Source organism: Poecilia mexicana, unplaced genomic scaffold, assembly GCF_051168715.1.
Source record: "Poecilia mexicana isolate PSO_F unplaced genomic scaffold, ASM5116871v1 scaffold_18, whole genome shotgun sequence".
Lineage (NCBI taxonomy): Eukaryota > Metazoa > Chordata > Actinopteri > Cyprinodontiformes > Poeciliidae > Poecilia > Poecilia mexicana.
Window position 1 is genome coordinate 10,899,302 of NW_028263387.1, and position 24,220 is coordinate 10,923,521.

Sequence of the window (24,220 nt, forward strand, 5' to 3'; positions counted from 1 at the left end):
AGCCGAACGACTCCGGAAGCTGCCGAAGTGTGACGCTGAGCAGCAGCCGTAGCGACGTTCGTCGGAGTTCAGACGAGCGGAGGGAGCAAAATGGCGGACGAAGATATTACGCTTGATGGAAAACCTCTACAGTCGCTCCGAGTTGCTGATTTGAAAGCTGCTCTGGAGCAAAGGAACCTACCGAAAAGCGGGCAGAAAAACACTCTCATAAAGAGACTTAAAGGGGTAAGTTTTTGCCCGTGCTTTGGGTGTCTGTGTCGAGTCCGGCTAAGTTCGGTAAGAAGGCGAGCAACGGCATCAGGGGGGTAAACGTTAGAGGCCGTAACAGTGTGTAGAAGCGGGAATGCCTAAATCACCACGCACACGATATTACGCGTCAACAACTGTACGCTGTAATGGCCCCAAGTGACAGTAGGACAAACAAAAAACCTACCGAACAGCTTCGGACTGTATTTCTAACAGTTCGCCGAGCACCGTGTTGCACACTGTTGAACTGTGCACCTGTCAAGTCGAGGCCTAAGCTGAGAGTAGCCAACAGCCGCACAGAGTGTACAGTACATGACAGCCCCCGTCCGCGCGCATTGCATCTCTGTGTGTGTGGGGGGGCTTGCGGGAGCGCGCGTAGCGATGTAAACAGTATACAAACGTCAACAATTACTACGGTAAACGCTTTTTATTTCCCGGAATGTCTCCTATGCATAACAGGACTATGTTGTTGAACCGGACTTTTAGCCAATTAGCAACCAGAAACGTAGTTTGAATAAATGCTAAAGATTAGGTTCAGATGGTCCTAACTGTTGAAAGATGCATCCTCGTTAAAAAGTAGCCAGATTTATGTACTTTTGTCTTATTCATAAAATGCTTATTTTTTCGAGGTCTTAGTATTTATTTTCAAAACACATTTAGGGGTGGCTTTGTACTAACTTTGTAGTATTTGTCCCACCTCGGCACGAATAACATATGCCATGCAGAAATGTATGAAACTCAATACCTAGGAAACACAATCTCTTAAAAATCTCCTTATTATGTGTCTGGTACATTTAAAACTGTCTTTGAAAGGTAAATGTAGCAAAAAAAAAATAAATACATAGACATTTGTAAGAATTTGTGCAATTCAACACGTTTAAATAAAATGTTGAAACATTTAAAATATTGACTCTTAATTTTTATTATTATCATCAATAAAAGAATGACAGAACTTGCTTGACCGTGTATGGAATAAGCAGTCCAAATCCCTCTCAGTGCACTGTGAATTCAGGCCTGCCTACAGAAAGTTTGTGTATACCTGGATAAATCTGGATAAATTGCTTTTCTCAGAATAAACTGGTATCTTGGCTAAATAATTACACGAGTGCTTTTTGCTGAAAATTGTGTTACGAGTGAAATATCCTTAGGGAATGTAACAAAAGCTTATTGCATCCATGAACAAGAAATGATATTGGTGAGTAACTTTCAAAACTCATAAATAAGTTTGAGTATTTTGGTGTTTTGAGTTGTTCCATATGAACTGCTGATTTATTTGCAACTCTGGACACAAATGTAGCAAACGCTGATTTTTCAGAATAAATACTCCCATGTCACACCTATGTCTTCCCATTTGCTTTGTTTCCTACTTTATTTTGTGCAACATACAAAAAAGTTGACATTTTTATTTCATTGATGTAATTTAAGGAGATCTTGCATTATTTATTTATTTTTTATTCGAATTTAAACAATAATCTGAAATTGAATTTTCTGAAACCTCTGAATATGAATGGGATTAGTTGGAATATGTCATTTACTGAGTGATATGTCATTGGTATATTTGTGACATAAGCATTTACAATTGTGCTTGTCTAAATCTTGATATGCAGTAACATTATTAGACATGTAAATATTGTTTGTGGTGAAAATATCTATAGACTGTTAAAAAGTGCTGCACGGTAGGCTTACAATGAACACTCAGAGAAGTCTTGAGTTTAGGTAATATAGACGACCATTCCTGTGATTTGCATGCAGCCAAAACATGTTTGTTTTTGGTGCTAAGCGCGTCATTCAGTGCAGAGTGTAGGCTGTTTGAGTTAGTGTTAACATGAAGTTGGAAGCTGACAGCAAGATTTAGCTTTCAGTTAATAATAAAAGTGTTTTTCAAATGGATTACTTCCTTTAAAAATTCAATATTTCCTTTGAAGTTAAGAACATTTGCGTGTGTTCCTTAAAGGTAATGATTTTCAAGGGAATGCAATCTAAAATTGTTGGTATTTTGACGTCAAAACACATGCGCTGTTGCATTAGGGCAAAATTAAGATTAATAACAAATAACACACGTCATCGTTTGCTTCGTTTAACCTCTTAAATGTTGATTCATTTCCTCCCTGTAGGCTCTGATGCTGGAAAACCTCCAGAGGTCGTCGTCTTCTCACAGCGGGCTGCAGCCCAACTCTCAGGTCGGAGATTATTTTCGAGCGATTTTAGTTTGGCAACATTTCATGTCCAGATCTTGCCGTTTGACCTGTCGTTCTGTGTCGCAGATAGGAGAAGAGATGTGCCAGAACAGTTTCATTAAACAGTACCTGGCCCAGCAGCAAGAGCTCCTACGTCAGAGACTTGCGAGAGAGGCCAAAAAGGAGGAGGAGGCTGACGGTACAACACTTCTACAGATATTCAAGATAACCCAAGCAGCCGTCTGGTACCAACAGCTAATTACTATAAACCCCGCCTTGTGTCCCGTCCCACAGAAAGCGCAACTGGACCAGAAGAGGATGAAGACCACTCTGAAGACAATGACAGCCCTTCCTTTGTCAGCAAGGTCAGTAACCTGAATAGAGAAATGAGAAAGACGAGGGATGTAAATCGTTTAACCTGAATAAATGAAAAGTATGTTTAGTGCAGCTTAAAGGTTGTTATTTTCAAAAGGTGCTCTTAGTCTGACAAATAAGCCTCATCAGAATGCATGTCACTAAATATGACTGTATATCCCATGGAAATTTTTACAATTTGTCCGCCTACAAACACTAAAGTCAATCTCACTGAGATTTTATATGATAGCCCAACACAAAGTAATGTCTAACTCTGACGTAAACAAGAAAATAATGCGGATATTCATTACATGCAAAAACAATATTTTTATAAAAACCTTCAAAGATAAAAAGGAAAATATTCCATCTTCTTTGTCCAATAGCATCCAGGCACCCTGGCCCAGCCCTCGGCTGCTGAGGCCGGAGGAGAAAATTTGGTGATTGGTCACCGACCTGCCGCTGCGTCCCACCACCGGGAGCCCACCGAAGCTCCAAGAGCCAGGACGCAGCGGTCTTCCTTCCAGCAGGGACACAAGGAGCCGGCGGCCGCCTCGCCTCCTCGAGCCGTTGCCTCCTTCTCGGTGCGTGTCGTGGGACAACCGGACAGCCAGGGTCACCCGGCCGCGGCGCCCCCCGGCCAGGAGAAGGACGCCGCCTCCCTGAGCTCTCCCAGAACGGCCCAGCCTGCGCTCAACCTCAGCCGATCCGCCCGCAGTTCGGCTGACAACCACGTCCAGAACGACAGCGACGACGACGACAGCGACGACGACGAGGACTGGGGGCCCAGTTCTGGAGGGGCGCGGAAGAGAAAGGCGGCGGTTCCCTCGAAGCAGCAGGCGGCTCCCAGCATGTCGTCATCAGCTGCGGCGAGATCCAAACGCAAGCTCCAGCCGCCGCAGCACATCCCACCTCCACAGGTCCACGACACTCCCATGCAGTTGCGCCACCCCACGCCTCCTCCATCTCCGCCCCCGAACCTCTTCCCCCTGCCCGACACTCCAAAGCAAAGCCCCCCAGACGATCAGGACCGAGACGGCGTTCGTGACGCAGGGATGGCGTCCTTCCCACCTCCCGCCATGCAGAGGCAGGACTCCGACTCCAGCTCCGACTCCAGCAGCCCCGAACCTCCGGCGAAGCGTCGCTCTGGCCCGCTGTCACTGCTCATGCACAGGATGGAGTCAGAGGAAGCAACCTCATCCCCCGGGTTCTCCGGAGAAACGGCACACTCGAATGCCACGTGTTCAAGCGAATCCCCCCTTCAATCAGCGGAAACCAAAATGCAACAGGAAACCAGGGAGATGGAGGAAGAGAAACAGCTGAAGGAGGAGAAGGAGAGTCTTAAAGCACAGGAGCGAGAAAAGGAGAAGAAACGCTTGGAGGAGGAGAAGGTGAGAAAGCGGCTGGAAGAGGAGAGGAAGCAACGGCTGAAAGAGGAGCAGGAGAAGGAGAAAAGACGCCAGGAAGAGGAAAATGAAAAGAAACGCAGGGAGGAAGAGAAGAAACGAGAGACGAGGCTGAAAGAGGAGGAAGAAGAGAAAAGAGTGAAGAACGACCGGAGAGCGGCAGCTGAAGAAAAAGATTCAGGTTCCTCCTCTGATTCCGACTCCAAATCAGAGTCCTCCTCACGCTCATCATCATCCTCCTCATCTTCCTCCTCCAGGGATAAAATTCAACCTGCCAGTCAGCTGAAGGTTGGTGCTTAATTGGTTTCAGTGTTTTCAATCTCAAGGACTCAGAAAATGAGAAAGTACAGAATAATCTCTTCAGGGTTTCGATACCGATACTAAGGGTTAAATACACTGAGGGGAAATGAATGTTTTACTCACAAATAGCCCATTAGAAATGTATTTATTTATAGAGAAAAATACTGACACTTTATAATCTGTTTACCTATTCTGTTTACTGTTAATGTATCATATGCCTTTTTGTTTAATCTTGAAAGGCTTGGCTGATGCAGCATCTTTACCTCAACAAAAACCATAATGAGACCGTTACTTTATTGGAAACATTGTATGTTGCTGGACAATTTTGTCTCAAATATTAGAAAAGATGTAAATAGGATAAATCTCAGTGAAATGCAGCCCTGATAGTAACTATCCAAAAAAAACAAAACATGGTTTTGCAAATGCCACAGCTGGCACTGATATTAGTGGAGCCTCTAATCAGATGCTAGTTTTTACTATGTTTTATCAAAATCCCAGTTCCTGTATGTGCACCAATCTGAACATTGTTTTGTTTTAGATCTTATGGAGCAAAATAAACTTTAATTTATTCTTGATGTGCATTGTTTTGTTTGCATTTGCCTTTCACTTGTCCTTCTTTCATTCATCTCACAGAAAGCAGACCAAGAGCCTGAGGTTCATAAAAAGACCGAGTTCAGAAAAGACTCAGAGAAACCTAACCTTTCAAAAAGGTAAGTGATCATTTTAATTAACCTATTGAGATGATCTTAATATAACTATATCTGTGTTCAGTCAACAGATTTATTTTCAAGTTTTAAGTTAAGAGATTTAGATATTTTTTCTACACTAACATATTGACAATACAAAGTCCATGGGGTGTATAATGGACATGTGTCCAGTCTTTGGTCTGTTTCATAACAAACAATGAAAACCAGCAGACATCACATGGTGCAATGTGGCCGTCTGCAGGTGGGGTTTTGGACACTATTACATTGTTTATCACTTTCTTGTTTATTGTGATGTTAGATATGATGTAATACATGATTTCATAGATATTACTGTAAAATTCTCAAACCCAGTACCTCTGTGATTTAATAAATGCAGGCATTAATTTAACAGACTTAAGCAAAACCTCTGAATCCTACTGAAGTTTTGAATCAGGGTTTGTGTATCTGCTGACTTTTTAAGCTTATTTAAGATACAAGAAACGAGAGAAGTTTCCAGTTTTTTGATACAAGTAATATCCATATATTAGCTGATATCAAAGCAAACAAAAGCTCAAACATGAAGTGTCCTGAAGTGCGCATTATTTTCAAGATTATGAATGAAGAAGCAGCTTTCTGAGTCATGAGATTATTAGAGATTGAGGTCATAAGATTTTCAGACAGTTCTGAACTTGGAAAGTTTTTGTAAACACAATTGGCATTTGTTATTTTGCTGTTTTTTTTTTAAGATGTCTTGTTTGACAAGCTTCTTTAATTCTGAATTTCTGGATCATTCACACATGAAATGGCTCCTAGGCTTACAGGGAGAGCCAGTGTCGTCTCTACACACAACATAATTGGTTTTGTTAAAAACAGCCTTTCACTTTGAAACAAACTGCTTGCACTTAGATCAAAGGCACTTTCAAAGATGACAAGAATGTCCTTGGATGTAAAATATCAAGAAAAAAAAGCTAAAAGCAGCACACCATGGCACATTAAAAGCATATGTTTTTATTTAGCTGTTTCTTGTGGTTTAAGCTGCTGGGAAATATTAAGTTGAAATCAATTCCCAATAAGTGTTTTACATTCCTGGATGGTCCTTGTATTATTGACTTTGTGAAGACATAGAGAACAGCAGGTGTCATTAGACCAGCAAAAACCTGAGACCGGATCTGGGAGAAGAACTAGGCTTCGGTTGATTTGCAGTCTTGTATTTTGTGCCTGAGTATCACTGGTCAGACTTAGGTGGCAGAATAAGCAAAAAAAAAAAAAAAAAAAAAAAAGAATTAATATATGAACTAATTGATTTATAAAATAGCAATTGTAAAAACGAGCAAGCCTTTAGCATTAAAACAAAGCCTAACAAAATTTTTTTTAAATTGTAAGAACAAAATTGGTGGTTTAAAACAAAAGAGTGTGCAATCTACACTGGTAGAAGTTAAGCTGATGGAGCAGCTTTAAAAAGTGATTAAATATATTTAGAGCCTTACTTATCCTTGAATGCCTGGGGGAGTTGAAAATCTCTTGACTTCTATTTAGTTTCTTTGAAAGGAACTAAAGAAACTGTTACTTTGTGCTTTTTTTAACTGAATAAAGGACAGATATGGAGAATTTACACAGATAAGAAGAGAATCATACTTATAAGACAGAATATTGTCACTTTTTCTTCCAGTTGTTGTCAGACAACATGACCAGAAACTGATTCAGACAAATGCTTACAAAATTTCACAAAACATATTTCATCAATCCAAAACTGTGTTTTTCTTTTAGTCCATTTCATACTATAGTAACAGAACACATACCACCTGCTAACAATAAAAAATAAAAAACATTTGGAAAGACTGTTCAGATTTTTTGTTTATGTCACATATCCAAAAACTAAGCCTGGGAAGGTAACTGGTGCATGATAAATCATTTTAATATTTAATTACTTAAAAATAACGGTGCTGTGTTATAAAACAAACCCATGTCTGGGCTGTTCAGCATCACAACACCTCCATCAAAACGGTGCCCTTATTTTCTCCTTCGAACAATAATTATGGACCTACCTAATAGTTTTCAGCCATTACTCGTATGTTAAAAGACGTGCGCCACGTTAAAGCGTCATGCTAAGCTTTTATTTTGGAACTCCCAGACCGGAACTCGGTCTGTAAGGCTTGCTCGTCCTTAGCCAACATGGCCATCGTGCATGCACCGCATCCCTGATACCGACGCAGTGTTCGGCTTGTGAGAAGCAGAAACGCTCGCGTCAGATTCTGCGTTTTATTTCTCCGACTCCGGCCCTCACCTGAGCGAAATAGCCACTAGCGCCGCAGTGTCGATTTTACCCCACGGGAGTTTTTTTTTTCCTTTCGCGGCCGGTCATAATGCTGTCCGAAGGCAACAAAAACGGGTAAGGGTGAGCCAAAAGGCGACGGAAGGCTTCAGGTTGCAGCTTGTACTTTTCCATCGATTGTGTGGAAATCGGAAGGGAGAAACGTCTGTCGTTTTTTTTTTCTCTCTCTCTCGCCGCATGCTGCTGATTTAGCCGGCAGCTAATGCCTGGCTATGAAATATCGTGTCATCCATTCACATTGGCCTGGTTAGCGTGTTGCATGTTCGCCCATGTGAGGAAGACCGGGGGTGGGGGCGTTGGTGAAAGCCTTTTGTTGGGTGAAGGAGCATTGAAGATTTTGTTGGGGGAGGAGGAGGGAGTGAGGGTCTCCTTTTCTTTTGATCAATGTCTAAAATAGCTGATCATTGAAGGGAACTAATGAATAACTAATGGCCTCAGATACCATGTGGAGAGGAAAAAAACACTGCTTTCTCTCCCTGCTATTCCACAGGAACACATTTCTAATTCTTCAGGTCCATAATGTTCTTGCACGAAGGTCTTTAATGAACATCGTATTTATTTCTGGAGTTTGTGTGGCTATAGCTGGTAATGATCTTTGAGTTGTCAAGGGAGATCATTAAAGCAGACATCTGCTAGCTGTGCAGTGGTCCCTGATGGTGTGAGATAATTCTCCAGCTGGCACCAGCATTCATGATCTCCTGTGGGATTCCACTTTACCTCTTATTTAATAGGTAACAAATGTGTTGGGTCGATCTGGTCATTTGTATTGGATCTGAATAATTTTGTTAAGCTGCTGTAAGTCGTTAACTAGCAGGGTTGTTGTTTGTTGCTTGAACATTTGAAAGTACTTTCACGGCACATTTTACAGCTTATGAAACAGCTCTTCAGGTGACAGTTGGACTTCATTCACCTTCCTCATTCCTGCCTCGTCAGACGGATAGCAGCCTATTTTAAAAGAGCAGCAAGTGAATTGATTATTCACCTCTCTGCTGAGACCTTTTATTGCTTTAAGGCAGTTGTAGCAACACACACACACACACACACACACACACACACACACACACACACACACACACACTACTCCCCCCATGTGTAACAATTTTACCCTCTTGCACTCTCCTGACCATAAAGGTTTGAATCTTTAGTTACACCTACGCAGGTGTGCTTCTGGCCTACGCTTTGAGAATTTGACATTCAATCCAGAGGAAAGTGAGGAGAAATTGTGTTCGGTGTCCCTGAGAGTAAAGAAAAGGATGTTCTTTTGCTGAAACCTAGCCTGTGACTTAATCTTTAGAGTTGGAGGTTGAACAAGTTCTACTGGATCTGGAGCTTATTACTATCAATCAATCAATCAAATTTTATTTGTATAGCACATTTCAGCAGCAAGTGCTTTACATCATTAAAAACAAAACACAGAGTAATAAACGCATAAAAATCTAAAAAAAAAAAAAAAATTAATAAAGAAAATAAATATTAAAACCCGCACCCCTTTCCTAACCCTTTTGAGCTTCATTTGAAACGCCGTCAACTGGGACTCCAACCCTTATTTAGCCATAAGCAACTCTGAACAGGTGGGTTTTAAGTCGAGTTTTAAAGGCACTCAGTGGTTCAGCTGGTTTACAGTTTTCTGGAAGTTTGTTCCAGATTTGTGGTGCATAGAAGCTGAATGCTGCTTCTCCTCGTTTGGTTCTGGTTCCGGGGATGCAGAGCAGACCAGAACCAGAAGACCTGAGGGGTCTAGATGGTTGGTACGGTTGGTACTACTTTTCAGGCCCTCCCCTGAAAGACACTTTGGAACTGTGCCAGCTGGGATATTGCATGTTACACTCAAAGAAATGAATGCAGAGGTTAATTGTTAAAGCATGCTATGTAAAACTAAGTAATTATTGTGTGCGTTATTTATAGTCTGTTACTTTTAGAAATCTTTGACCCGGCAATGCCGATTTTAATTGATTACACTTAAAGGACCGAAATGTTACTTTTTTTTTCTTAAGCTTTCTGCAGTGATTGGTTATTAATTATTTATTGGAGATGGATACAAAGTATCAGTGTGTGAGCGCTGTTGTGAAAACAGGGCTGCACCAGTAAAAAAACAAACAAAAAAACTTTTAATTAGAGTTTGTAAGCCATTTTTGGTGTGTTGTATTAGCTGTTAGTGCAGTTAGCATTAGCAACAGCAAAGTGCCATCTTTGTAAGTAACCCTAGAGAATCTAAATGCTTAGTTTAACTCTAACATTTCCACAAAGCTCCCAACCTCTTCGAAGTCCAGGATGGGGGCTTGACCAGTCGATTCCAGTCAACACAACATTGTATTTGTTCTATTTTCGGTCTGTTAAAGAGATGCGTCGTTGTCTTTGGTTTTTTTAGATCCACGACATCAACAGCTTTGGATCAGACATCATCTGTTACAAGTCTTAGTCTCTTCTCAGTAGTGCTGGCGCACTTCATTCGGATCAAATGTCGCATTATTATTTGTGGCAACTAAAAGGATACTCAGCAAGTGGGCTGTAGTTCCAGCTCGTTCCTTTTTTTATTCAATTACAATGTGGTTTCCTCTTTCTGCTGTGCAGACTAATCAGTTTTTAGCTTAGGATAACTAAACTAAAAACTGATCAATATTATTGGTACATTTGTATTTTGTTCGTCTCATGGTTCATTTAGCCTCATTTTGGAACAGAATAAGAGGATGAACATTTCATCAAGCTAAAGACAAATCATTCCCAATTGTTCTGTTGCACATGCTTTGCATTTCAGAAACGCGTCCTGTTGCATTTCGTAGTTTCTGTTATATGCAAACTCCGGCATACAGATTCAGGGAATTCAGGTGGTGGAGGAAAAGGAGCAAGCAGATAAGAACGAAGGGTGCTGGAGGATGCGATTCTCCCACCCACAGGATGCCACTTCTGTCAAACCATGAAGGCAGAAGCCTGCGATGATGCTGCCAGAGTGGGTTGATGGTTAGCTAAAAATAAAATTCTGTTTTGTTTCATTGTAGAAAAGCCTAAAAACTCTGAAAGTGGCACCATTAGGCGAACAGAGCCGTGTGAGGTCTGACTCATTGTAAGCACAATGGGTGTACAGCCGAGTGACCCCCAGATGGATCAGATGAAGGCCACCCACAGACTCATCCCTGAGTTTACGTCTGGAAGTATGAGTTAGTTTGTGACCCTGGGTGTCAGTTAGCTGGTGAGGTATTTATAGCAGCAGTGACCCAGATCATCAGCCTCCGGCACCCTTCTTCTGACTCTTCCTGTTTCTCCTCTTGTCTTGACCGAACTCATTTTGTGTCCTGCGGCACAGACCCTCATATGGCTCGTTGTAAAACGGAGGGCAGCGGCCATATTGGTCACCTTTTGTCTAGATTTTTGCTCCTTCAATAAGTGATTTAATAGGTAATTATGCAGTTGTTAACCTCCAGGTTTACTTTTACAGTACAGTTGTTGTTGAAGTTGGGAAGATATTTATAGAACAGATTTCTTTTTCTGTTTTTTTAAGCCAGGGGGCAAATAGTGATCATTAAACAGATTAATTATTGACTCTACAAAATGGAGTGTTAAAGCCCAAACCATTTAAATAGTTTCCAGTAAAAGCATTAAAACTGGGATTTACTGACCATCACATTAAGAAAAAAGATTAAAATGGAGTCTGTTGGTTTTGGCTGAAAGTTGAGGTTGTCTGGATCAGGATTTTTTTTTGTAACATTTGAACATCAGCTGTGATACGATGCTCCAATAGGACCCAGACTTGACTAAAGAGCTGCTATAATGCTCTGACACTTGAGCTGCTTTAGTTCATGTATTGCCCTTGCAGATTTTTTTTTCCTTTTTGTTACTGCAGAAACGCCCTTCTGAACTTCAAAGCTAAAGTTAGCAGGTATACTTTCTGTTGTGAAATGAGTTAATGTCTCATCTCATGGCATATTTCAGTCAGGTTCCAGTTAATTGTGTTCAGATATGACTTTTAGGGAAAAAAAACAGTCATGATACCTGTCATTTCAAAAAGATTACTTCAATTTTATGTGGAATTAGAGTGGAAGGTCATAGTCGATTTTCACTCATGAATTTTTAAAATGATGACATTTAATTGCATTTCACTGTCATTCTGTTTAGTATTTAGCAAGCTGATTAGGTAGTCCACATCTTGTCATCATCGAGCTGAACGCATTTAACTTTTTCTCTACAGTGGCGAAGTTTTGAAACTTTTTCAAAACTGCGATATTCTCTCTGAGTAAAGTTAAAACTTGTCGTCAGATTTTTACGTCACCATTTAAAAAAAAGAGAAAAAGAAAGCCAAATTAATGCGACACCTGATTAAGACATCCCTAATAACAAACCCTCTCCAACGAACCTGCTTTGCCTCATTTGCAATTTGTAAATGTGTATTATTCTTAGCATGTTGCTATTGATCGAATACCAAGCAACTTTGATTGTCCATTACTAAGTACTAAAGGCTTCTGAGAAAAAAATTAACTTTGTCCTTTTAAGAAAACACGGCTCATAGTTCCGGTCTACGTCAAACTGAACGTGCAAGGAGCTGCTAAGCTCTCTCGGTATAAGAATTTGAGTGGGATTGTGCTAATAACCAGTTACTTTAACCCCTCTTCTCGCAGGGAGGTGTCTGAGCCGAGCACAGCCGCTGTTACGGAAGCAGAACCGGAGTCTGAGAGCTCCATGGCCCAGCAGCCAGCTTCTGGGGCTGAGCCAGAGAGCAGCGAGAGCCGCATGGAGGAGGTAAGGTCACTGGGAGGGTGTGGGCGTTTGGGTCTTGGCTCTGTCTCCCACTAACCTGCATCCTCACTCATGTGAAAGCATGCTTCGTTAGCAGCGCTCGGGGAGGGTCACTCAAAACCAACATAGCCCCAAACTTAAACTATTTTGGCGCATATAGGACTTTTTGCTCTTGCTACCTTTTCACTGTAAAAGTATTTTCTACCCTCACCAAATTATTGAATCGGATCTTAAGATAAAATCTGAAGCAACAGGGGCTGAGTTGGACTTGGGTTTTTGGAGTTACTTGGGAATTAACTCATTCCTTCCATCTGCTTTTTAACGCGACTTCCATTTCAAAGCAAGCTTAGTCATGTGGATGGTCTCGCACACGTCTGTTGTCTGTCTGGGCCACGCAGCGGGCAGGTTAAGTGCTGATGCTGCTCGAATGAGAGAGGAGAGATGTTGGTCGCGTTTTAAGTCGGGCTTCCATTTTGTGAGGAGAGTGGATGCTTTTATCACTCCTACACACTCATGAGTTAGTGGAGAGGAGGAATGTGTGATTTTAAAAACCTCTTTCTCAGAGACGGCAACTATTGCTTAGCAATTTAATAATGTGTCTGATTATTTCTGCCTCTTACTGACCTACTGGCAGCTGTTTCAATGGATGACAGTAATAACATGATTATAGATGTAGTGAAAGTTTTGTTGTTGTGTAACTTGTTTTAAATAGGAGATGCACCAATCAGATGTCAGAATACGTCGTTTTTACCTCGATGCACTCTGATTTGTAATCGGCAGTTTTTTTATTTTTTCTGTTGGACAGACTAACGGCATGTTCTGTAAAACTCACATGTTCTGTAAAGCGGTGTTGCTTTTATGAATAAATAAGCATAATCTTGAAATTGGATAATCATTTGTTTTATTCAAATGAGGGATAACGGCAGATCAGACATCAAAGAAAAGCCCGATTGGTGAATCTCTGCTCATCAGTCTCACCTCTGTTCATTCAGTCTAGATGCATTTTCCCAACTCATGCATGTCAAACTTGTGCAGAGCTCCTTTATCATCCCGCTTCAATCAGGCCGTGCCCTGCCAGGTGGTTTTTTGCTTCATTACATCAGAAATGAGATGATCCTAGAGCATATTTCACTGCTAGACCTGAGCCGGTTGAAGACAATCAGATGATGGGTTTGTTCTTATGTGGCCGTTTTCAGCGCGTCTCATTTTGGCTCTACCTGTCTCAGCTGTATGCGCCCTGTGGCTCTGCATGGTGAAGGCCGTTAACAGCGTGTGTGCGCATCGAGATGCATGACCAGAGCTTGCTTCTCCTGTTTCTTTCACGCCGTTCTCACTTTGTTTGGATTCCCACTCGTTTCCTTTCTCACTTTTGTTCGCCCTTCCTGCTTACTCTCTCTCCTCCTCTCTATCCATTATTTGCCTCTGTGTCCCATCATGATTGCTTTTCTCTCTGTCTCTCTCTTTCTCTCTCTCTCTCACTATATATTGATGGTGTGACTGCTGTTTTAAAACCCCATTGATTGCTTTGTTATGAAGGTGCCCATGCCTCTTCCATTGTCCCTATTGGTACCTGCTGAGTACTACTACCACCAGCACCACCAACAGCACCTCTTCCACTCCTCCTACTCCTTCTACAACTCCCGCCCCGCTATGCCAAAGTGCGTCGATGGCACCCGAGTTAGGCCCAGAGTCTGCAACCCCGCGGCACTGAGCAGAACCCGCCGGCTTGGCCCTGCAGTGGCGAGCTGAGCCAGCAGGAAGCGGAGCTCGCATCAGAGCTGTGCCGAGCAGCAGCAGCCATGGTTACTGCAGTTGTCATAGCAACATGGCTGCAGGGGTTGGAATCCTGCTGAGCTGAATAAAGCTGGACTGTACTGCACCATGTGGGGTTGATTCCCCACCACCATCTTGAGGAGAATAAAAGACTCAAGGTGTCATCCTGAGGCAGAGGAAAGAAAGAAAGCTTCAGCTCCAGCTCGGATTCGACTCTCATGGTCCCACACCGCCCTCTGCTTGTGTGGTGGAGAATTGACTTTGGACTGAGAATTGATGCAGTACGTCACGATTCACCCAGAGGATTATTTCTGGGTAGAAACATTCAAACGCGACTCCAAGAAGAACCGCTGCCGAAAAATACTTCCAGCCACAAAGTGTTGGATTTTTAAAATTTTTTGTTACTTTTTGATGGACATTTTCTTGTGGATTTTACAATTGCGAGGCTCCTGCTTTGAAAACATGTCGATGCCTGGACACGTGACTGCAACAGAAACTGTTATCTACCTTTCGACTGCGTGGGGGGAGGGGAGTGTGACAAACTTTTGACTCTGAAAGGACACGCCATGCGTCACACCCGACACTTTGATTTCCCGTGGACCCACAGAGAATCGGATCCGTCAGAGTTCACCTGCAGAACTGAACACGTTATGCCTCTTTAAGCCAGATCCACTCCGCAAGTAAACCCAACATGGAGTCTGTGATGCTCTGCCGCTGAATTGCAACAGCTTTTGTCCAGCTACTGCTACTCCAACAAAGTGTCCTCATCCTCTATGTGTGGTCCGATTCCAGAGGCGTTCAGCACTGGGACTACGACATGTTTTGTTTTGGGGTTTTTTTTTTGTTTTTTTTTTTCACTACTTGCCTGGATTGTTGTTTTCTAAAGACTGCATTATTTCACTTGTAAGAGACTGAAAGACAGTAGCCTGCTGTGAAAAATCAACACTCAACCTGCTGTTGGATGTGGGGGAAAGAACTGGAGCGACTCGGTCGACAAATAAAAACATTGTCATCTTTGATGCTGCTTCATCTCAAACCTCTTTGGGACAGTTTCAAGGACTCTTGACTGTTTTTGCCCACCGCCCCCTCCTTACCCATCAGAGGTACATCACACCTCAGAGACACTACCTCCACCCCCGGCCCGCCTCCATCACCATCTACCAGGCAACACTATGAAACCTGAAGTTCCTAAAAGACTGAAACGTGACTGTGAACGGCAGTAAGCCCAGAGCAAGTCCCCCGCCCTGTCCGAGTCCGATCCAGTGATCAGTTCCCGCCTGCCGGTTAATCTGCACACTGAAAGCGAGCCCTGCACTCACTGCTCTGCCTTCTCTGATTGGATCCTTGTTTCCTAGACACAGTGCACACTGTGGTGCGGTTGGGCCCATAGTCAAGCCAGTAAGGAATCAGGTCTTAAATGGTACCAGGAAATGACTTGTCAGTATTCCTCTTATTTAAAAATGTCTACAAGTGATTATCTAGTCACTTTCTTCTTGACCTTAAATTTTTCCTGTTAAGATCTGAGTTTTGTTGTAATGCAGTTAGCTCTTTAAGATCCGCCAGTTTATTGAAAAGTTGTTCTAAATTTGGGAGTTCTCGTTTTTAAACACACCGACTGTGAAGCTAAAGCGGTGCTGTGTTATTAAGGGGGGGGGGGTTATCTGCATTAATGATGTTTAAAAATATACATACATTTTGTTCAACACTTATTTAGTTACACCATCACTGTTAAATTCTGAGCATAGAAACAGACTTACAGTAACTTTTACTGCATTTCTTGTAAATTTATTCATATATATACATATATATATATATATATATATATATATATATATATATATATAAATAAAAATGACCAGATACTTTATTTATAGCACATTTTGAAATGCTGATTTTTGCAGCTTCTTTATTAGCATCAGTCTTCCACATACACATTGCAGCAATAGGTGGATGACTCTGATGTGTCAGTGTGGATCAGCGAGCCCTTAAAGTGGCACAGTTAAAGTCTGCAGGTCTCAGTTACTCTAACTCACCTTTCCCCACCCCTCCTCCACTTTTCCTCTTCACCTCCTCTGTGTTGTTGCCCGTTTGGGTCTGGACTCTGGGTTCTCATCTCGCCCCACACCCCTGGGGTCTCTGTATGCTCTTTCTGTCTCCCTGTCTTTCCAGAGCACCACTCCTAAGGCTTTTGCTGCCCGCAAGATCTCCCTGTCCAGTAAGTATTCCCGTTACACCTTTATCATCTCCCACAGCATCGGTTACAGTGAAAAGAAACGCCAAGTGAGATATTTGTCACTTTTTTTTTTATTATTATTTTGCGGCGTTGTTCTTTGTAGGTAGGCTGAGCCTGTTGTTTGTTGTCCACCAGTTTGGATTGCAACATTTGTGAAAACTTCAAATGTAGTTTAATGACTCGATTTCAAAACGAGTTCTTCATGTTTCTGTTGTCGAAGCCACAGCTCTGTTCCTGAAAAACATCAGTTGTTTTCTGCTGAAACGGAGGAAAGAACTGCTTTGGTCAGGACCCAGAGGCGCGCGCAGGGGAACAGCAGCCAATTCAAACATTGTAGTGTCACGTTTTAAAACTTCAGGGTTTAGTTTTTGAGTTTGGTACCATCCTTTCTGTTTTTAGTCACCGTAAAGTGGCACTTTATTTCTAAGTTTGACCGCCCTGCGATGTGTAGTCCATGAAGGCTTTTATGTTTTTCCTCTTTATGATGCAATTTTTGACAGATGAGAGACGTATAGTGCGGAAATACAGTAATTTTGATGAACGGTTTCTAAGGCAAGTAGTTTTCACAATTAGGAAAGATTTCTCAATCTCCCTTTGACTTGTTTACCAAAGTTAACACAGTCTGATTGATGTAAAATTGTAAACTTTGGCATTCAGATATTTTTTTATGTGTTAATTCACTCAGTTTGAATCAATGAGACATTCAGTCAAAACAAAACACAAGTGCCAAACACACTCCAATGAGACCTTTAGTTAGTAGAAAGGTACGGTTTATTTCTTCTCCAGGAGAAAATATCCCTGTGGAAATGACCCAAATAGTATTTAAAGCAACGGACAAAAAGGAGCCAATGAAAATCTTTGAAGTATGCCACTTGAAAAAAAAACATTGTAGCAAAGCTGTGTTCTTTGGAAAGCTGAAAAGGAAATGGTAAATGGTCTGAAACAGCATGGTGCCTGCTGGACAAGTTTTTTTTTTAATCTTTTTTTCTTTTAAGAATGTCTGTTTTTTTATGTATAAATTTGACCCAAATCAACCAGGGAAAGTATAAAAGGCTGTTGCTCTACACCTAAAGTAACATGCTGAACGCCTGTTTACAGGATATCATTTATAAATCGTAGCGCAGGAGAATTTAGCGGTCTGAGCTATGCTGCTCGCTCTCCTGAGGAACAGCAGAGGCAAAGGGGAGGATGGAGAAAACTGAGTCCGAAAGGAGTTTGGCGATGTACGCTCCTTAGTTTTTTAACTAGGCCTTTAACAAATGGCAACTACTTGAGACTTTCAGACAGATTTCTGAATGAAGCGACATCCAAAAGTGCCCAAAAGACAGCGACGTTGTGTATATTATGGTTTTTTTATAAGCTTTAATTGAACATCTTCATCCAACTGCAGATTTTAAGCTGACATTCACAAACTCTTACACCTAAAGTAACATGCTGGATGCTTTAATCCAGCATGTTAATATATTTCAACTGGATTATAAGGGATTATCCAACAAACCTCAGACTTTTGATGCAGTCTATTTGGATACTTTGCATTTACGTGGCATCACACATTTGGAAGAACTGTAGCTGCTAACGCAAAGTACAGCCAGTATTTCTATAATTAATGTAAATTTTTAAATAACTGGTATGCAGTTAATAAAATAACTTTTCCTAATTATTCATACTCATTCTTCACAAGTTGCTGCTAATCTTGCCTGAACTATTTGGGTCAAAAGGAATCCCTTTCTCCTTTTAGACGGTGGGCCTGCAGTAACTTGTCTGTTGGGTTTCCGTCCCCTGCAGAGCGAGCCACCGATGTTTCACGGTGATAAAGTGTCTCTTTCTAACACCTGCAGGCAGCAAGGTGTCTCCGGCCAGCACAGATGGAGGAACGGGAGAGCCCGAAACAGGAAGCGCCGCGGGGAGGAAGAGGCGGTGGGGCTCCAGCACAGCAGTCACGGTTAAGAAGCCATCGATCAGCATTACCACAGACTCCCTGAAGGTACGGACGGCTCACAGGGAGACGAGCTCACAGCAGAGTGGAAAACGAGCTGAAATGTGTGAAACTCTGTTTAGTGAGTGGAGCATTTGAAATACAATAAGCTGTTACACATGCTGGAAATTGGTTTCTCTTTCATATTTAACCAGCTTTAAGTTTGTGTTCGTGAAAATAAATCCATACGTAGAATATCTTTACGCAAACTTTGTTCGCTTGTTGCTTTTTTTTTTTTTTTTTACTTTATTTTAGTCATTAGATTGTATAGAAACAAATTTGCAATTATTTCAGAAAGAGTTGAACTTTTCCCGGTTCTCTCCTCCAGTCTTTGATTCCAGACATCAAGGTGAACCAGGAAGCAGTGGTGGACCTTCACCCCGAGGAGATTCAGATGTCTGGAGACGAGGAGAACTCCGACGCCGGTCGGAGCGACCCAGACAAAGGTCTCAAGATCCGACGCACCGTCACCCAGGTCAGGCGGGGGAGGGCATCTTGATGCTGCCCTTTTTTTTTTTTAATATTGTTTTTCTCTAAAAGTCTTTCTGTCTCGATTCTGATGACTCCTTTACTCCCTCTCAGGTTGTTCCCAGTGAAAGCCAGGAAAACGGCCAGACTAACGTAGAAGAGGAAATGGAGAAAACAGAGGAGGAAAAACAACACAAGGCTTCCAGAGACACAAAGAAGAGCAGTCTCTCTGATGAACCAACCGAACCACAGATGTCTGTCAAACTGGAAGGAGAGCCAAAGAAAGGTGAAGTTGGGTCACTTTTTGAACAATTAAATATTTTTACATTCCACAGGTTTTTTAAATTCTGATTTGATTTAAAATGTACCTTTATTCTTCTTCTAGTTTAGTTTGTTGTTTCAGTAACAATATGGTTGTTTCAGACTAAACACTTCTCTGTACTTCCATCTTTTTAACATTTATTTGTTTATTTGTGCATCCATCTGTCCGTTTGTTCATCTTTCCATCTATGCACTCTGGTTTTTTGTGGGTTTTAGATTTGAAGCCTCATCATTGCAGAAAATCTGCCACAAATTCCTTTCTAAAATTTTTGTATTTACAAAAAAAAAAAAAAAGGCTGAAAAAAAAATGACTGGGAGCTGCGGAGGAAATTTGATTCTGGGAAAACTCTGGGATTTTCACATGGGAAGAAGTGAAGGGTCTCTGCTGCAGTTTCCCATAATCACCATGAGAAATGCTCTGACCACGTCAAAGAATTAAATGCCTCCGTCTTGAGAAAAGATTCAGCGAACTGAAGCGATCCCGTGCAGCTCTAACCCACCTCCTTCTGCCTGCTTTGACGGTTCTGCTTCTCCATCCCTCCTCCAGTGACTCCCAGCGACAGTCTGGTGCGGCGCTCCATCAGTCAGCAGAAGTCTGGCGTCTCCGTCACCATCGACGACCCCGTTCGCGCAGCCAGGCAGCCGTCGCCGCCTCGGGGGAAAGTTTCTAACATCATCCATGTTATAAACCTGGTGAGTCAGTTACTCTGGAGATGAACTACAAAAAGATTTCTTTTATAAAGTAGAAAAGAAGCTACAGTAAATTTTTTTAAAAATTTGCTCAGCTTGCATCAGAGAAACCCTCCCCCACATTTTTCACGAATGAGGTGAATGAGGCTGCTGCCAGTGTTGGCACCGCATCATCGGCTAGAGCCGTAATTACAGTCAGGAACAATTACCCAGGTGTTCCAGCTGCAGTCAGGTGGAATCTCCAGCGGAGCGGCGCAGGGCATGTCTAACCAGACGATGACAAGACGAGACATTACACATTTAGTCAGTACATTTTTTCAGCCTTGTGTCATAGCGGCACGACTTGAGGGCACACAGCGGTAAAACTCTGTAGATTAGGCTGGCTAATTTCAGCACAGATGGGCTCGTTGCTATGTTTATTATTTACCCTCAAGATACTGAATGGGAATTAAAGAGTATATCTTTTTGTTCTTGCCACTAATGGTGACTTTTCACCAGAGGGTGGCACTAAAACTACAATACAAATCCTGCTGAGCAACAGGAACACATGAGAGAGCAAGGGGAGAAATAAAGAGGAGATGCTGACATGATAAAACTCCAGTTGACAGTTTTGTATGTTATTTTTTGCAAAGATCTGTAGATTTCAGTTTGCAGGCTTATTTTAAAAGACAAATGTATTGCCTCCAAAAATGAAATGAAGCATCTGCAGTAGGTTGTATTTATCACAAATTACATGATTTCAGCTCTTTGACTCTGTTGCGTTGGCCCAGGGATCGTTTACCCGTCCGAGATTCGACGTCCACCATTTTGTTTTTGAATTGGCCAGCACCACCTATCAGCTCATTATAAATAAACTAATTTCTTCTGCACACGTTCCACCGTTTTACCAGAGAACGACTCTGATTCTGACCTGGCTTTTCATGGCAGGTCCGACCGTTCACCCTGCTCCAACTCAAAGAGCTGCTGAACCGAACGGGGAGCGTGGTGGAGGAAGGCTTCTGGATCGACAAGATCAAGTCTCACTGCTACGTCACGGTAAGGACAAGCTGCTCAGCGCTGGGCGTAGATTCACTACACTGAACACGGACATTTTTATTAATCAAACCTGCTTGGTTAATAAAAATGCTCTCGAATTATTATAATTTGTCCTCCTCCTCCTTTTATTAGTTCAACTTAAAAAGCTTACATATGTTGAAGCAGCAGTTGTAGATTTTTGACTGATACTTGCTTTTCTCTTATCCATTTTTTTTGTTTTTAAAGAAAATTAATTCACTTTAATAATTAATTAGTATGGAGGCATGAGCTGATATAAGATCCTCACTGTATGAGAACTTTGAGTAAAAATACAAAAAGATGCCACAAAATGAAAGTAAACTGAAACAGAAAGTTGATGCTGTTGGGTGAAATAATGGGAATAATGTTTATTTTTATTTACCATTTAATAAATGGCAACTAGATTTCCATTTTTAGGCTAATTTAGCCTAAAATGGTGAGCAGCTCAGAGGTTGTGATGTTTGCGCCTCTAGGCTGACTGGAGACCAGATGAACCATCATTGTCTGGACTTTGATGGGGTTTTTTTTTAAACGGTGTTAACGATGATGGATCGGGCTTCCTTCAAAAATATGTCAGGACACCAACAGGTGGGGGAGGGGCAGCACTGTTACTGTTTGCTCCATGAAGCGGTGAAAAGCCTTACGGAGGTGGCCCTACTTTAAAGGATTCTCAGCCTTAGAGAGGTTTAACTGATAATTATGTTGTTTTGAAACGTTCATAAGTCGGTGTGCCGTGACATCATCGACCGACTCATTACTACTACTAAGGCTAATGTCTTAATTGAAGCTTTTATGTTACTTTCCTACATCTTCCTCTAATAAAACCAGTATTTTCACAAGGACGTCTCGTTCATCCTTTGATGTTTTGTTTTTTGAGATGTGGTTACACTTTCAAACTAATGCTTGATTACTTTCATCAGTTATTCTGACGGATTAATCAGATTAAAAAATTGGCACATTATACAAATTTGTCATTTTGCCTCCTAAGGTTTTTTTTTAATCGATTACTAAAGTAGTTGACGGTTTAGATAATTGATTAATCACAATTAATTTGATGAATTGCTTTTGTCCCGTTCTGTTCCGGCAGTACACGACGACGGAGGAAGCAGTCGCCACCAGGACAGCTCTTCACGGAGTCAAATGGCCGCCTAGCAACCCCAAGGTGCTGGGTGTGGACTTCTGTGAGCAAGATGAGGTGATGAAGGCTGAAGTTTGCCTCTGGTTTCTCTTGGGCTCCTGGTCTCTCTTGTCTAGATGTTTTGTTTGGAACTGTTTTTCTCATCAGGTTGTTCATGTCCATTTCATATCGCCTCAACAGCTGGATTATCACAAAGGCATCCGGAAGCCGGAGAAAGAGCAGGATCACGCTGCCCCGGCTGCCCCTCCTCAGCCCCGACTGCCCCCTCTGATGCCTGTGCGCGACAGGGAGAAAGAGCAGGACAGGGACCGAGACCGCGAGCGGGGGGACAGGGAGCGGGACAGGGACAGAGGCGTGCGGGACCTGCTGGCAGAGCGACAGAGGGAGATGGAGCGGCGGGAGCGGGCGCGAGGAGAGCGGGAATGGGACCGGGACAAGGTGCGGGAATTTGCGAGACCCGGAGAGGAGGGACGGCGATCACGATCCAGAGAGAGGGAGCGCAGGAGGAGGGAGCGAGCCAAGAGTAAAGAAAAGAAGACCGACAAGAAGGGTAAGGAACGTCACGGGATCAAACGGAAATATAAAGTGAAAACAACAGACGGGTGTACGCATCTCATTTGCTAATGTTTTACAAAGACGCAAAGCTTTGCAGAAGTGTTCCTCGCCATCTATTGTTGGCCAAGAGGAAACAAACTGAACGTCCAAGCAGCCTAGAAACGTCTTAAATATGCTAGTTAGCAAGGATACAGCTCTCTCTCTGTTTTTTACATCCGTAATGGTGAGTGGAAATGTGTCGCCAGTGCTGGACGATGATCCATGTCCGTTTCCTCTGACAGAGAAAGGTGATGAGCCTCCTGCTAAACTGCTAGATGACTTGTTCCTCAAGACCAAAGCAGCTCCCTGTATATACTGGCTCCCCCTCACTGAGGAGCAGGTCAGTCTCTCTTTACTTTAAGACTCTTTTTGTCTTCTGTTTCATGCTGTGTGGCTGACTGACTGAAACTGATGTATAAACTCAGGCGAACCAGAGGCTTTCAGACCGTGTGGAACGGCAGAAGGAGCGCGAGCGAAAGCGCAAGGAGCTGGAGGAGGAGGACAAGAAACGTGACGAGGAGAAAAAAGAGAGGCTCAAGGGCCGGGAGAAGGATGGCGGAGGTGGAGGCAGCGGCGGCGGGGCCGCAGCGAGCAGCAGCGGGGTGCCTGGGAGAGGAGGCGATGCCGACAGGGAGCGGGGCCGAGACAGAGAGGGCGACAAGAGGAGGGACAGCAACCACCGATCCAGGCGACCCTCGCCGGGGCCAGCCGGCGCCCGGCGTTCCCGTAGCCGCAGCAACCCCCGGGACAGGCGCCGCTGAGGCGCTGGACGCTGCGGGGAACGACGAAGAGAGGGGCGGGGGAGGCAGAGGACGCAGCAGAAACAGCAAGTCCTCAGCCTCGCCACGCTGTAGAAGGCTCAACATGACGCTGGTGTCTTCCACACACTCCCGTCGTTGCCCCCCCCCTCCTCTTTATCGTTCAATTACAGAAAAGCATTTCTGATTTATAGGAAAGTGTCTGTTTGTCTTTGTCCCTCGAAGGGGTTTTCCTTCGACCAGTTCTTTTGTCTCCGTTTTGTCGATCCTCCGTCACTGAAGAGATGTATAGCGGAGGGCGGTTGTTTTCATGCTTCCCGCTTCGTTTTGCCGCGCTGAGGTTTTTGGGGACCGCCTGACTATTTTAGCTCTGTGGTCGCGCAGTTCCTTCCTCCTCGGAGCCCTGTAATAAAACCAGTCCAGAATAGATCCCCGACCGTGACCCAACATGTTTTCTAGCAGCCGTTTTACTGATCAGCACTGAGAGTCAAATATAAGCATCTATGTAAATACCACAAAATTTACAAATGGCCCCTAGTCAAAGCGAAGGTTATTTTAGTTTTGAATGGTGATTATTTTCTCAGATGGTTGTCAAGTTGGAGCAGGTGAGTCAGAGAAGAACTGGGCTCAACACTGAAACAAGCGAGACAGGAAAACGTGTTGCACCGAGCCGACGTGAAGGAAACGGATCTGTAAAGCCGACCCGCCTCACCCCTCATGCTTAGGAAAGCAGGAATACAAAGGTTTATCTTCCAATAGAGTAACATTTGCGGTTTTAATATTTTAAAAAATTTTTAGTTCCAGTTTGTTTTTTGTTTTTTTTTCCTCCAAGTGCTGAATGTACCAAGAATTTAAGAAATGAATAAATTGGTTTACCACACCATCTGATGTTTTAGTTGCATCATTTTGAACGTGTCGGCCATTTTAAATGCTGATTTATTCCATCCAATAGCATATTCTCACTCAGTTATCTTTGAAGATTTTAATTACT

The 24,220-nt window shown here is 42.7% G+C and overlaps 1 protein-coding gene across 1 annotated transcript; it reads left to right on the forward strand.

Annotated features, from left to right (window-relative positions):
* The first annotated feature begins 31 nt into the window (after positions 1–31).
* Positions 32–24,112, forward strand: acin1b (apoptotic chromatin condensation inducer 1b). The gene is made up of 17 exons (XM_014988872.2): positions 32–225; positions 2,361–2,426; positions 2,511–2,622; positions 2,718–2,788; positions 3,161–4,468; positions 5,114–5,190; positions 12,109–12,229; positions 16,169–16,214; positions 18,071–18,216; positions 18,536–18,682; positions 18,790–18,961; positions 19,544–19,689; positions 20,614–20,721; positions 21,827–21,934; positions 22,058–22,427; positions 22,714–22,811; positions 22,897–24,112. The coding sequence occupies exons 1-17, from the start codon at positions 91–93 to the stop codon at positions 23,230–23,232; spliced, it is 3,567 nt and encodes a 1,188-aa protein (XP_014844358.2). The 5' UTR covers positions 32–90; the 3' UTR covers positions 23,233–24,112.
* Positions 24,113–24,220: the final 108 nt, after the last annotated feature.